The 14,126-nt window shown below is 38.3% G+C and overlaps 1 protein-coding gene across 4 annotated transcripts in view; it reads left to right on the top strand.

The window, feature by feature from the left end:
• Window positions 1-14,126, top strand: part of NRG3 (neuregulin 3) — a 1,080,861-nt gene that overhangs the window by 948,672 nt on the left and 118,063 nt on the right. For 2 of the 4 annotated variants that reach the window (XM_063086301.1, XM_063086303.1), the window contains exon 4: window positions 3,969-3,992. In XM_063086301.1, coding sequence (XP_062942371.1) covers window positions 3,969-3,992 — 24 coding nt within the window. Of the gene's footprint in view, window positions 1-3,965; window positions 3,993-14,126 lie in introns of all 4 variants that reach the window. The other 2 variants (XM_063086300.1, XM_063086299.1) reach the window with 1 other exon arrangement.

Genomic DNA, 14,126 nt, shown 5'->3' with positions numbered 1-14,126 from the left:
TTGATGTGAGGTAATGTGCATGTTAATTAGCTTGAGTTAGTCATTTCACTATGTATACACTTTTTAAAACATCATGTTGTACATCATAAATATATACAACAGGTCTTCAAAAAGTTCATGGAAAGAGTCCTGTTAGCTTTTAATTCTATTTTTTCACGAACTTTTTGAAGAACCCTTGCACAATTTTTGTTAAAACAAACAAACAAGCAGGAGACTTTGATTTTCCAGGACTTTTCTAGGAGTTTTTGACTTTATAAAATATTCACTTTGTCTACCTAGTCACCTATCTACTCCTAAAATCTTAGGAATGTTTCTGTTCTGCAGCACAGCTAGTGGCATTTAAGTATACCACCAATTTTAAAATTATTTAGTTCAATGTTTGGCGTATTTTCAGACACAACTTTTTACATATCACTTGATGGATGTATAAGCAAATAGTCTCAACCGGGCTAGACTCGAACTGAAGAAATTTCGCTGGTAACCAGTGAGGAAATATTAATGATTGGCCAGTTTGATTCCTTGGAGACAGAAAACAGTTGGCTTCCTCCATAGCACTCTCCCCACCTAGCTTATATTCTGCATTTCATCAGTAAACCAGGGGTGAGCAACTACATAAGTGGTGCTTCCAGAGTGCCTGAGGATGCTTGAAACAATTTGTTCTCTTAAGTGGATTAAATAATTCCTCCCTAAAGATCTCATTACCTGATCCGTTTGTAAAAATTAGCTTTTGCTTCATAGGGAAGGCCATGTGAAGTCTGACTGTAATTGGTAGCTAAGAGCCAAGCTGCCCAAGCTCAATCATGTGTCCACCACTTGCAGGCAATGTGGTTTGGGGAAAGTGAGTTCACCTCTCTGTGCCTCTGATCCTCACCTGTAAAATGAGTATAATAATGATCTTGTAAGTTGCTGTGAGGTAGATAATACTTAATGCAGTTTGGGTACATAGGGTGTGTGTAGTAAATGTTAACCACTATTATATAATCCAAAAGTATGCATATTCCAAAACAAATGCAATTTTTACTTCTAAAAATTAATCGAAGTGTTAAATAGATGAAAATTATGCGTTTTCATGCTTGTCATAGGGGAATCCAAACTGTTTTTGCTTCAGCTGTGTTCCTCTTCTTTCACCCTAGTGTACTGTGCAGTTCTTGGCACATAGTTGGTTGAGTGAATGAATGAACTAACTATTAATTGATTAATTCTTATCTCATCCCTCTAGATGTTTTCCTGCAGACCTTAATAGCCTCAGGCAGGCTGTTTGCTTTGAGAAATAGCCAGTGAAGCGTTAAGAGAAATACTGCGGTTTGTGTTCTGTGTTTGAGTCAAACTACAAAATTAATTGCTTTTCTGCCATCTGCTCTTCATGGATTTTCATTGATCCTTCAGTATGAACCAAAGCTCGTCTGTGTCTTCAAACCAGTAATAGTGATGACAGCATTTAGCATTTTAATAAAGCAATGGAAATGTCTGTGTGTGTGTGTGCGTGCATGAGAGAAAGAGACAGAAAGATTTTAATTAAGATCTAACTTTTTATTTTTATGTTCAATGATGTCAGTTTCTATGAACAAGCCGTTATAAAAATTAAGAAATAATTTATCTTTAAAATCCAAAAAAATAAATGCCATTTTGTTTGAAAGTATTTCTGAAAATTACAACTCTAATAATTAGACGTAACTTTTCTGTTATGGAAAGAGAAGACAGGTTTCCTTTTCCTCAACATTTCTACGTACACCTTTCAGTGTTTGAATAATTTTCACATTCTAATTTCTGTCACTGCTACTGGTCTTGAATTCACCGTGGTGGTAACGTGCTCAGATTGGCGTCCAATGTATCAGACGTGCCACTCACTTCTTAGCACAATCTGCAGATTCACAAAGCCTGATTCTCTACACCCCCTGTCACATACAGAGATGGAGCAGCCAAGATCAAAGAAAAATGAGGAACAGACTATAGGAAGTCAGTTCTGAGCCACCGCAGCTCCACCAGGAAGTTTTTATTCAACCAGGCTGAGGCTAATGGCTTTCTAACCGTCCAGGCATGTCACTGAACATCTCTGTGAAAATCTATTTGAGGTCCTCTGATTCCTGCCTTTTACACATATCCCTCTTCTGATTTCTTTCCTGCACTTTCTCTTTTGGCTGTATGCAAAAGATTTTTTGTTCTCAATCTGTTTTTTCTCCTTACCTTCAGTCTCATAATAGGTAAGCTCACCCAAATCCTTTCGTTACATACTCTAACTCTAGTCTCCCTCCAATGTCCTAGGAGCAAACAGTTATGAAGCTTCTTATTTGTACAAGAACACAAACATGGTCTTGTGAATTTTTGTACAAACCCCATTTTTATGTATAGCACATTCTCTCCCTCCCAGGAAAAGCTTATGGGTCCCTGGCTTCTCCATCCAGGGCATATTTTTTGCTTTTCCATTACAGCCCTTATTACAAAGAATGACCAGAGCCTTTTCTCTGTGGTCTCCCACTGATTTGCAAACTGCCTGACAACAAGAATCTGGTCTTTTCATGAAAGTGCACCAGATATCTATCAAAGTGTGTATCAGGACAGTCAAAAAATGTCGTGCAAAGAAAATAATGCATCCACTTTATAGAAACACTGTCAGCATCTTTCTTTATATAAGTAGGCATTTTTGAACTTAAAAATTAACTATAGGCAAATTGATAGGGACAAGGAGATTAGGAAAGGTAATAAGGGAAGGGACATGGGAAATAAGTCTTGAGGGGTCCAGAGTTTCTACTGAGGTGATGGAAAAGTTTTGGACCTATAGTGGTGGTGGTTGTACAACACTGTGAATGTAACTAACACTACTGAATCATACACTTACAAATGGCTAAAATGTCCAATTTTATGTTATATTACTGCAACAAAATTTAAAAATGACCTATTTACAAACAGAAAAGACATTGAAATAGTCCAGGTAACTAAATGCACATTTTCTAAAAGGAAAAGCGAATTTGCTACATAGAGAACTCATAAAAAAAAGCTCAGCAATTAGTCTTGGAAACAAATATAACTGTAGCAATACTATTTTTTTCCACTTATTCTCATTTCAGGTGAATATTACTGCACAGAAAGCATCATTAAGTAATGCAATCAATTTAAAAAGTGAATGAGTAGATAATTAAATGATTTTTTAAAAAATCACTATTTAAATAAACAAACCTCTGAGGTTGAATGATTGGGTGTCACCCAGCGCAGTTCATCATGCTGCTGATGACAGGTGGGCTTTCTCTGGTCAGGACGGACTACTGTCCACATGCATCTAGAGTAGACATGGACACATCTGCCATCTGTTCTTCATAGGATGGGCTGTCAAGTTGAATAGTCTGGAGGCTTAAGGGTCACATGGAATGAACTTGTGCCCCAGATCTGCCTCAGAATTTGTGACCTTTGTAAGATTTTTCATATTATAAATGTTTTCTCATCTACCAAATGAAAAGAAAAGAAACAAAATAAAAAGTCCAACTTTATTGCTTTTTTGTGACAGTCAAGAGCACTGGTTAGGGTTTGTCATGTAGACGTTCTTTATTCATCCTTCCCATATAGATCTAAATAAATTTATGTTGAACAAATAGTTATTGTATGTAAATATCATGGGTTCTAAAATAACAGTATCACTAGATATTCTCTGTGTAAGGTTTTTTTGTTGTTATTTTGTGTGTGTTTTTGCTAAATTTATACTTAGCATACTTTGTAATTTATGCAATATTATTTCATCTAAAATTCCAAGCTATAGTTTGGAGGCTTTGGGGAAATACAGATCAGTGTTCAGAGCTCTCCTACTTCTGGCATTCTGTAAGCTCTCTTTCTCAAGCAAACATAGTGGTTAAAATTTAGACTCATTCCTTGCCTTGGAAGGTTAGTCTTATAAGCATTGATTTTCTTGTGTGGATTTTTTTCTGACCTTTTTCTCTTTTTCTGTTTCCTTTCCTTTCATGCTGAATTCGGTGTAGCAGACCACTTGGGGATCGAATTCATGGGTAAGACTAAACAATTTCCTTCTTAAATATCCTGGAAAAGCAAGTTTTATAATTTACATAGTGCTCTTCTTCTCCATCTGATTAAAATTAAAATGTCTCATTATCAGATGCTATTAGTAACAAAAAATGTTGATTTTTCACTAAGTAATGGCTCAAAATGGGAAGGCAATTTAATGTTAAGTGCAGTTTCTGGAGTCATACAGAAGCTGGATTTGGCTCCTGGCTTTGATTGTTTCCTCTAATTCTCAATTCTCTTATGTATAAATAGGGATAATAATAGTTCCTATTTTATTGCATATATAAATTGCTTAGTATAATGTCTACAATATGGCAAACACTCAGTAAATGATAGAAAACAATGGTTTTAAAATGTCAGTTTTTGTTATTTTCTGCTCTCCTTTTGCTTTCGCAAGATTACTTTGGATACACTTTGCTGTCAATCTTAATTTTGAATGTGGGCTATGAAACAATTCCATTTACAAAATTGAAACATTTTTGATAGTATTTTCAGTGACTAGTATGTTTTTAAAGCATTAGAATGCCTTCCATGAGCATTATTTTCTATATTCACATTGCATTAAAAATTAGACAAAACTCTGAGTCTGTACTTTGTTATAAGTTAAATGATGAACAGCATTCCTTAATGTTCAATATGCATCACTGTATAGGAATAAAAAGATGCTCAAGGGTTAGAGCTGGAGAAATTGAGATGATCTAAATTTGAATCCAAATTCATCATGCTGTGCGTGTTTGGCTTTTGATGAGCTTCAGATTTTTTTCTCTTATATGATGTGGATATGAATACTTGTTTCATCCATGAATATGTTTATTATGGTAATATTTATACATTTACTTATATTCATTTATCCATTCACCCATTTATTCAGCAAATATTTATCAAGTTACTATCAGCAAAGAAAAAGTGTGAAATGCTAGAGATAAAATAATGAGTAAAAGTGAAGAAAAACTTAGTCCAATAGAGCTTATAGTCTAGTAAGCTTTCAGATAATAATAGAATAATCAAACTTTTAAAAATTGCATGTTCCTTAAGACCTGCTCCAGGCAAGATGATATTAGCTTGGACTAGTGTGATGGCAGAAAATATGGGAAAAAGTTAATAGATATTTAAGAAGTAATATCAACAAGTATTTGAGAGGCATTAATACTGAAGGTTGAAAGAGGGAGATTATCAAAGATAACAGCAAGGTTTATCATTTGCATATTTAGACAAGAGATGGGCCTCTTAATGAGAAAGAACACTGATGGGAGAACAGATTTATGGGGGATGTCTACTAGACTAGGTGTAAAAATGTTTAGGTTGGGATGCTTTACATTTACGAGAAGATGTCAAGTTGATAGTTGTATTGTTGGAAGTGTGGGGAGTTGATTAGAGATTAGTGATTGCATCTTTATTGTAGAATTGGTCTTTCTTGTTGTGTGATATTATTCATTAGTGCTCCATTATCTAAGTATTACATTATAGAAAAGACAGCTCAATCCCTGAAAATTTCAGTTTTACTAGAGAGATGTGATAGCCACTCAGAAGGCAATGAAATTCAGGATATCACTGAAATGAAACAGCATGGAATGTAAGGTAGATGTGGAAGGAAGTGAAGAAATAATGACTATTTTGATGAAATCAATTAATATGTACCATGAGAATACATGAACAAGTTGGTGGGATGGAGTGGAAATAATAATCATATGGCATATTTGTTGATAATAATTTTGAAGATGTAGGAATTATAGGAGATGACAATTTTCACAGTATGCCTATGAGGGTGAATGACCACATTTAGGTAGAGGAGGAAATAATCTAATATTAAAAGTCGAGGATTTGAGAGGACGTGATTTTGGATAGGTTGTCTAAGCAGATATTACACAAAACGGTTGTTGTATGCCACTCTCCAATAACTGAGATGGACTATACTGGAGTCTAGCAGATTACAAAAAAAAAAAAAAAAAAAGTGTATATAATGACTCAAACATAGTAGCAATTTATTTTCTGCTACTATTTTTTTTCTGCCCAAGGTAGGTGTTCCTACTCAGCAAATGACTAGTTTTTAACTAAGAAGTAAATCAGAGATCCAGGCTCTTACCATTTTGCAATTTCAGTATCACCTAGGTTTCCTTGTCGTTTGCATCTAGCCAGCAGATAGGAAAAGAGAACGTCGCAGATACAGAACTACTTCTTAAAAGACTTGGTCTTAAAAGGGCTCACATCACTTTTTGATTGACATTCTGTTAGCTAGAGCTAAATCACCTGGCCACATTTTAGTACAAGAGAGGCTGGGAAATGGAACCCTAATGTCTTTGAGAGGTAAGAGGAAATAGATTTTTAGTAATCTCTGCCATACTATGAATGGCATAAACTTTAAAGAAACAGAATTTCCACAAGACAAGAGAAGGATACTTTAGGACTCAGGAGAACAGATCCCCGACTGTGAAAGTAAGAAAATAAAAACAGATTTTGAGAGAGAGAGAGAGAAGAAAGGAAATTTTCAAGCAAGATCCAAATTTCAGTTAAAATAGGAAGAAAAAAGAAAGAGGCAAAGAAGAGATTGAGAATGCAGAGCGGGTGTTGCTGGACATGGATGAGCCATTTCATTGAGGCAAATGGGGAGTTTAATCAGTGGAGGAAAAGTAGGAAACTGAATCATGGGCCCCACAAATTACAGCAAATTATGGACATGGTTGTGCAACACAGTATAATTTGTTGAGAAAAGCATACGGTTTGCTCAGATCTCATTCACTGATGATGGCAGGGGTATAAGCATCAAGAGTCACTTTGAGGAAAGTATGCACTGGGTCTAGGGGCCAAAGAAATTTGCCCCCACTGGGCTGTGATGATTGCAGGTTCAAAGAACAGAGGCTCCCCACATTGTTTAGCAGAATCCCCACAGAAGCAGGAAACACTGCGTGGCTGGTGGTGGGGCTGGGCTAGCTTCAGATCCCACAAGGAGTGTGGCCATGGTATTAGCAAACTACAGGTGCTACACAAATGCTATTAATTATCAGTGTTAAAAGAAATGGAACAGTCTGCATCCTACTGTGGTTTGCCGGAGGACATCCAGTGCCACTGGTAACTTAGAGGGTAACAATTTTCTATGGAACCCAAACATGTATTAAGAGGAGTGTTGTTAGAACTCATTTAAAGAAATGTAGTTACTGGTAGGGGAAAAATAATAGGTTATTGTGTCGTTCATATGTATGGATCTCGAGACTAAGTGAGTGACTTAGTGAGCCTGACCTATGAGAGGTCAGGCTCTGTGCTGGGCCAGGGAGACACTAAGTCAAGTAAGACAAGAAGTTTATAATTCAGTGTGAGGGACAGACTTATAAACTAATTATTGCAATTCAGTGCAAAAAGGACTTGAAGTATTGTTTTATTTTACAAAAGGCCAGATGAGGGCTAATAATATGCAAGATATCATTATATGTTTCATAGACATGCATATAAATATAGTTTGAGCTCACATACATATGGGAAACACTGGGTTCTGTTCCTCTAGTGCACAATTTCACAAAGCTTTTGGTATAATTCTATCCATTTGTGAATCTCAGAGAGAAGGAAAGCTACAGTAGGTGACTTTTTTTGAATTACATATCCAAAAAAGCATCCTTGTTAGAACTGGGGTTTAGGTAAATCTTGGGATAAAGGAACACAGAGGGAGAAGCACACATACCCCACCAGAACAGCTGGAGATATCTTTATGTGAAAGAATAAAAAATATTTCTACAGTTGGGAGATGCAGAAAGAAAATATGAGGGAAAAGAAAAAGGAATAACAAAGGTAAATAGATAAAAGAGTACAGGGGTGTGGGAAATGGCAAGAAGTTTCAGGTAATTGAATAAACAATACAGGTGCAAGGGCATGGAAAGGGCTGTGGTTGTCAAGAGCGCAGAGCAAATTATAGCGACTCTATCTGCCTTTTGAAAGACGTGTAACTTTGTCTTATTGCAAAAGAAAGCCTTCTGAGGTCCCAAGCCGGCAAGTGATCAGATTTCCCTTAAACAGCTTACTCTGTCAGTAGCTGTCCGTAGAATTTCCCCGAAGGCATTGCATGCAGAATTCCAGCTAATGGAACGAGCTCAGAATTCTACTTCAAATATTCACCAAATTCTAGCTCTTGGAGCAACACTGTGGGCGTTATTAAGATGAACTTTCTTCATATAGTCTGTGTCAGATGCAGAGAAAGAGGCAAGGGCAGAATTCCTGGGGAAGCAATAGGATGAGTTGCAATGAGGACCACCCACAAGGTGGACCTTGAATTGGTCTTTGAGGGAAGCATAGGATTTCTGCAGGTAAAGGTGGAAACAGCCTAATGAAGATGTCAGAGTTGAGGCAATGTGTTTAGAAATATTGGCTGTCATCAGCAAAGGAAACTGCATTATAAGTTAATGTTAATGACATGTAATTTAATGCTACTGTTCATTCCCATGCATAAAACTTTCTCATGAATTTAGAATGAAATCCTCTATAAACTGCCATGCCAAGTTCTCCATGGTCTGGCTCTGCCTACCTCTCTGAGCTTCGGCCACATCACCCCTGTCCTTGTTCCTCCACCTGTCTCAGGGCCTTTGCACTAGCTGGTCCCTCAATATCTTGCTATCTGCACATGGTTGGTTCCTTCTCATCACAAAGAATTCAATTAAAATATACTTCTTAAAAGACTATTAAGCCACCTTGTTTTATGTACTTCCTATCTCACTTGTATTAGTCTCTTTCGTTTTCATTGCATTTATTATTGCCTAACTGATTTTTTGTTCACTTTTTCTGTGTCCTCACTAGAAAATAAGTTCTGTAAGAGCTGAACTTGCTCGCTGTTGCACCTCCAGCCCAATGCTTATCACAATTATAAGAGATCAATAAATATGTCTTGAATTAATACTTTTAAATGGAGTTTAAATGGTGTATGGTTTTCTTAACTCTTAATTTACCTAAATGATTGAGCAGAAAAAGTGTATAAGCAAAGCATCAGTGAAATACAAGGCCATGCAGTTTAGTTATTGACTAATTCTCAATCAATAATATTTTTGCTAGAGATTTCCACTGTTTTAGCAGGAGTGCATAAAAAATGGTGTACTCTAATGGGAACTTCTCGAAGTTGTAACTTTCATTTTACGTAGGAGCATTGGTGTTAACGTGTTAGGTATTAACATGATTAGGCCCAGAAAAGGAAGTCATATGAACTTTTCTTATCCAGTGAGGCTGTCTCCCTGGATGTAGCATTCATTCATCTCAGTAGGATTTCATCTACTTTTGGGGGGGGATGAGTCTTGATGCAGAGACTGTGCTGTGTTGAAAGCATATTGAAGATAGGCTATTTTTATTGACAAAGTTTGCAAGTACTCACCTGCTCTGAGAAGTAGAAGAAAGGGAATTCATCTTTGCTGACTATGATATAACTTATGAGCACGGTAGGTGATTTCATGTGAGTTATCTCATTTTATCTTTTGAAGTCATGAGTAATCTTAAATGTGATACAGAAAATCACTATAATCTGAGTGGCTGGATTTTTGGTCTGGGAAAATTGAACCTGTATTCATTTTAGTATCCTGTAGGGATGCAAGATGTGGGGAGCTACTTGGTATGTATTCAAGAGAACTATGCATATTTGGATTGTACGTTACTGAGGCTGCCATTAACAAGAATGGAAGACACAGGAATGCAGGATGTAGAAATTTAGCTTTTTTTAAAAAAGTTGACTTTTATAAAGCTTAGTAAGGTGATTTTTTCCCTCATTGTACACATCAAAGAAACAAGGCTAATGGGAGTGAAAGGAATATGCCCAACTGATACGTAGTAAAGATGACTTATAATCCAGGTCAAAATCTCTCCAAAGCCTGAGCACTTCCCATAGTCCTTTCCCAGCAGCATAATAGAAACTGGTATGTTTTCTGCAAATACGGTGATATTCTCTTTCCTTACTCTGTGCTGGACTCCAAGCATATCAGGCCAGAGACATAAATATCCTCAACTAGGGCCTCCGCTGTAGAAGGTGCATTGTGGGTAGGTGTGCCAGATTTAGCAAATAAAAATGCAGGACACCCACTGAAATTTAAATTTCAGTTACATCATGAATAGTTATTTAGGACTGATATGTTTTATCCATTGTGTGGTGTGTATCAATAACATGAAATTTAGATTAACTCAGTACTGAGTATTTTATCTAGCAAACCTACCTTTAGGGTCACAAGCATGGTAAGGGGTAGCCCCCCAGTGACCCATTTCTACCTCACACTCTGGTCCCCATGAAGACTGAATTAGCGTTCAGGTGAGGAGTGCTGAAAGGTAAGCAGGTTAAGGGGGACGGGTAGAGGGACTGGAGTAAGAGTGTGCCATGTATGTCTTGGGTAGGCCTGCTTGTTACAGGGTGAGAATTAAACAACAACAAAAAAAATACTAAGCTGTCCCCAAATTACTTCTCAGCAGCGATGGTTGTTTCACAAGAGAGACATAGCCTGAAAGCTTATTGGTTCCGGGCATGATGGGTCCTGTTGTCAGAGCAATTGATGAAGTATTTTAAAGCCAAGTTCTTATTGTGAGAGAAATAGATTAAGACCTCAGATATGGATGCTTCAAAAAGCAAATGGTAGCATGCTAACTTAGTTAATCAGCTTTTGAGAAAGAAAATAGCATTTAACTTACCACAAGATGCAGTTCAAGGCTATATAAATGAATTCATAACAACTGTGTCTTTATTTGTTCACTACCCATTCATTTTCCCATTACATTCAGACTGCTAAATTTAGTCGCAAACGTGTGTGTGTGTGTGTGTGTGTGTGTGTGAGAGAGAGACAGAGAGAGAGAGAGAGAGAGAGAGAGAGAGAGAGAGAGAGAGAGAATGAGAGAATGGGGGACTTTACCAGAAAAAATCAAGGTATCTATTTTCTAGAGTTGTACTATGGAATCATAGTAGTATCATAGTAGTGGTTCAATGACTCCACTTTTCTATACTTGTGAGAAAAATGTATGCTATGGGGTTCAAGCAGCATGACAGAATATGCTCATACATGCACTCTGAAGCCAGGCAGCTAGTCATTGGATCTTTACTTCATTTCCTATATGCTGTGAGAGGTTGGCTGTCTGTCTACCTGTCTGTCTGTCTGTCTATCTATCTATCTATCTATCTATCTATCTATCTATCTATCTATCTATCTATCTATCTATCTATCTATCTATCTATCTATCTATCATCTATCTATCTATCTATCTATCTATCTATCTATCTATCTATCTATCTATCTATGGAAATCAATATATACCTTTCAAGCTTCATTAATATAAAAATTGCTGACATAACACACCATATGTGCACTTCATGGTATATATTAGGCACTCAAACTATGTCCTTCCTTTTTTCCTTTGCTAAGGTGTTATACTGTGTTTGCCTGGTTTGTTTACTGCTTGTGCGTGTGTGTGTGCATGTCCAGGGACCCTCAAGGACAGAGTGAACCTGCCATGCACTTTGGGAGTCCCCTTCAGCACTCTCCTGCAGCCTGCCCCTCAGGAATCCCTCAGTTGCCTTCTGGAAACATTTGCCAAAGAGACACAGTTGAGAGGGGCAGCAGCCGCTCCAGATGTGGGTGCCCATTCCTCTCATTGGCCCCACCTGGAACCAAACTTTCTGCCAACCTTAGTACAGGATAATCAATCTTTTGAATCAATAGCATAGGTGTTTATGTATGTGCTGTTCTTTCCTTGGTCAAGAAAACCCTGTTCCCTAGGGACATCTGACCTCATCCCCTAGTCCATTTGTTAGATTCCATTATAGGAGCTTTTTCAAGCTGAAATAGTGCCAGAGGCCATAGAATTTTAGGCTCATCTTGACCCACCACCTCTCTCACCTCATCTCCTCTAGTCATGCCATTCTCAAACACTCAGAATCACGTTCTTTCTTTTAACTCACCATACTCTTTCATGGCTGTCTTTTCTGCAAGTGATTTATTTCTCTGTGCCATGACACAAAGACCAACCACCCTGTCCTTTTTTTTTTTTAAATTTTATTTTGTCGATATACATTGTGGCTGATTATTGCTCCCCATCACCAAAACCTCAATACATCCTCCTGTGCATATCTGCACCCCTAGTGTACCAGGTGCTTGTGTCTTCTGCTGTAACTTTGGTAGGTTATGTTGTCACTATGGTTTATGTTTCTCTTTCCCCCAAGTATTGTGAGAGCCGTGAAGGCCATTATCATCTCATTGCAGTGTCAGCTTGAAGTCTGCATCTCATCATCTAAATCAAGTCCACGTGAGAACGAGGTGCAAGTGTAGTTCTTTAAGCACAGCGACTGGAATTCAGTTCCTGTCGAGCTTTAGATCTGTGAACAAAAGAGACAATCATCTGTCCCCCAAACACCGCATATGCAGTGGTTGACAAGCAATGTCACTGCTATGGACATTCCTGTTCAAAACCCTTTTTGGGGTAGTGGAGAGAAATGGACAGCATAAGAGTCACTGGTTCATAGCAATTCTCTTCCTTAACAGAGAGGGTTGTAAGTTCCTTGGTGTATTAGTCCATTTTCTGTTGCGAATTCCTGAAAATTGGTAATTTGTAAGAAAATGACATTTATTTATTTCTTACAGTTTTGGAGGATGGGAAGTCCCTAGTCCAAGGAACACATCTGTTGAAGGCCTTCTTGTGGGTGGAAACTCTGTATGCGGTCCTGTGGCAATAATGCAGGCTATCACATGGCTAAAATGGCAAAGCCAGCAGAACCACACCCATTACTCTACGAATGGGTTAATTCATTAGCAAGGACACGGTCCTCCCAATCTAAACACCTCTTAAAAGCCCCTTCTTTCAATGCGCATAATCAGATCTCCCACCATCTTAACACTCTTATGATCAGAATCAAGCTTCAATCCACTGTACTTGGTTAGATCTCAGAAGTGACATTGCACCACTTTTGCCATATATTCTTTGTTAGAAGTTAGTCACTAGTGTGCCCCAGGCTCTCCCAAGCCAGAGCGGTGGCATACTGAGGGCCTTGGCCATGCCTCCCCCATACCCACAGCCAGCCCAGAACCACAGGAAGCACACCAGGTTCTCCCAAGCCACAGAGGTGGAGGGCCAAGGGCCTCGGTCATAGCCCCCCAACATGAGCAACCAGCCCAGTGATGACCACCGAGCTGCCACAGGAAGCACCCCGGGTTCTCCAAAGCTGGGGCAGTGGGGGACCAAGGGCCTCAGCCATGCCCCCTGGACACACACAACCAGCCCAGTGACAACCACCAAGTCTCAGCAAGAAGGGCCCTGGGTTCCTGAGCTGAGATGTTGGGAGGCAAGGGCTTTTGACACACCCCTGTTACATGTGCACCCAGCCTGGCAATGACCAAGCAACTGCTGGAGACCCCCCAGTCTCCCCTGTGGGAATGTGGGGGGTGCCGCAGGTCTCAATCCTGCCCCTCCTCCTTCCTCCATCCCATTTTCTTCCCCTTTCTCCTCTCCCCCGCCCTCTCAACTGCTCTGTAACATCATAGAATGTAAAAATATAATATTAATAAAATAAAATAAAATAAAAAGAAGTTAGTCACTAGGTCTAGCTCATGCTCAAGAAGAGGATATTCTAAGAAGATGGGGTCATCAGAGGCATCTTATAAGCTACCTGTCACACTTCCCTGGAGCCTTTGGCTGATCTAGGCAGAAATTCCACATGCTGCAAGGCTATATCCATACCATTTTATGTTACCTTCTCAATACTGCTCATCTAAGGTGGGTAACACTTACTACCAACAAAGTAGGACCGTATGCAAAGCTCAGGCTCAAATATCTGACAAACCAATGATCAGATCAGCTGCCAGTGACTACCTCTGTGTGGGTGGACAGGTGTCGGTAAACAAGACTGGAGTGTTGATACATATCTCACAAGAATGCAGGTAAAGTAAATTAAAATGATATATTTAGAATAAAAACAAAATCCCTTCCCTAAAGACATTTACTTTTATAATTCTGTGATGCTCTGAACAAGTAGATGACTTTTAAAATGTACTTGGAAGATAAGTTGATTTATGTGGAATGTGCTATATAAGTCATACTTTTTCTCTTATTTGAAAGCAAAGCCTTGGAATTACATGGTTCTAAAAAGGCATGTTTTTATTCTAATTAAAATCAAACATTATGTATTC

Source organism: Cynocephalus volans, chromosome 2 (genome assembly GCF_027409185.1).
Source record: "Cynocephalus volans isolate mCynVol1 chromosome 2, mCynVol1.pri, whole genome shotgun sequence".
NCBI lineage: Eukaryota > Metazoa > Chordata > Mammalia > Dermoptera > Cynocephalidae > Cynocephalus > Cynocephalus volans.
Note: the sequence above shows the minus strand (reverse complement) of the source record. Positions and strands in the feature narration are given on the sequence as shown.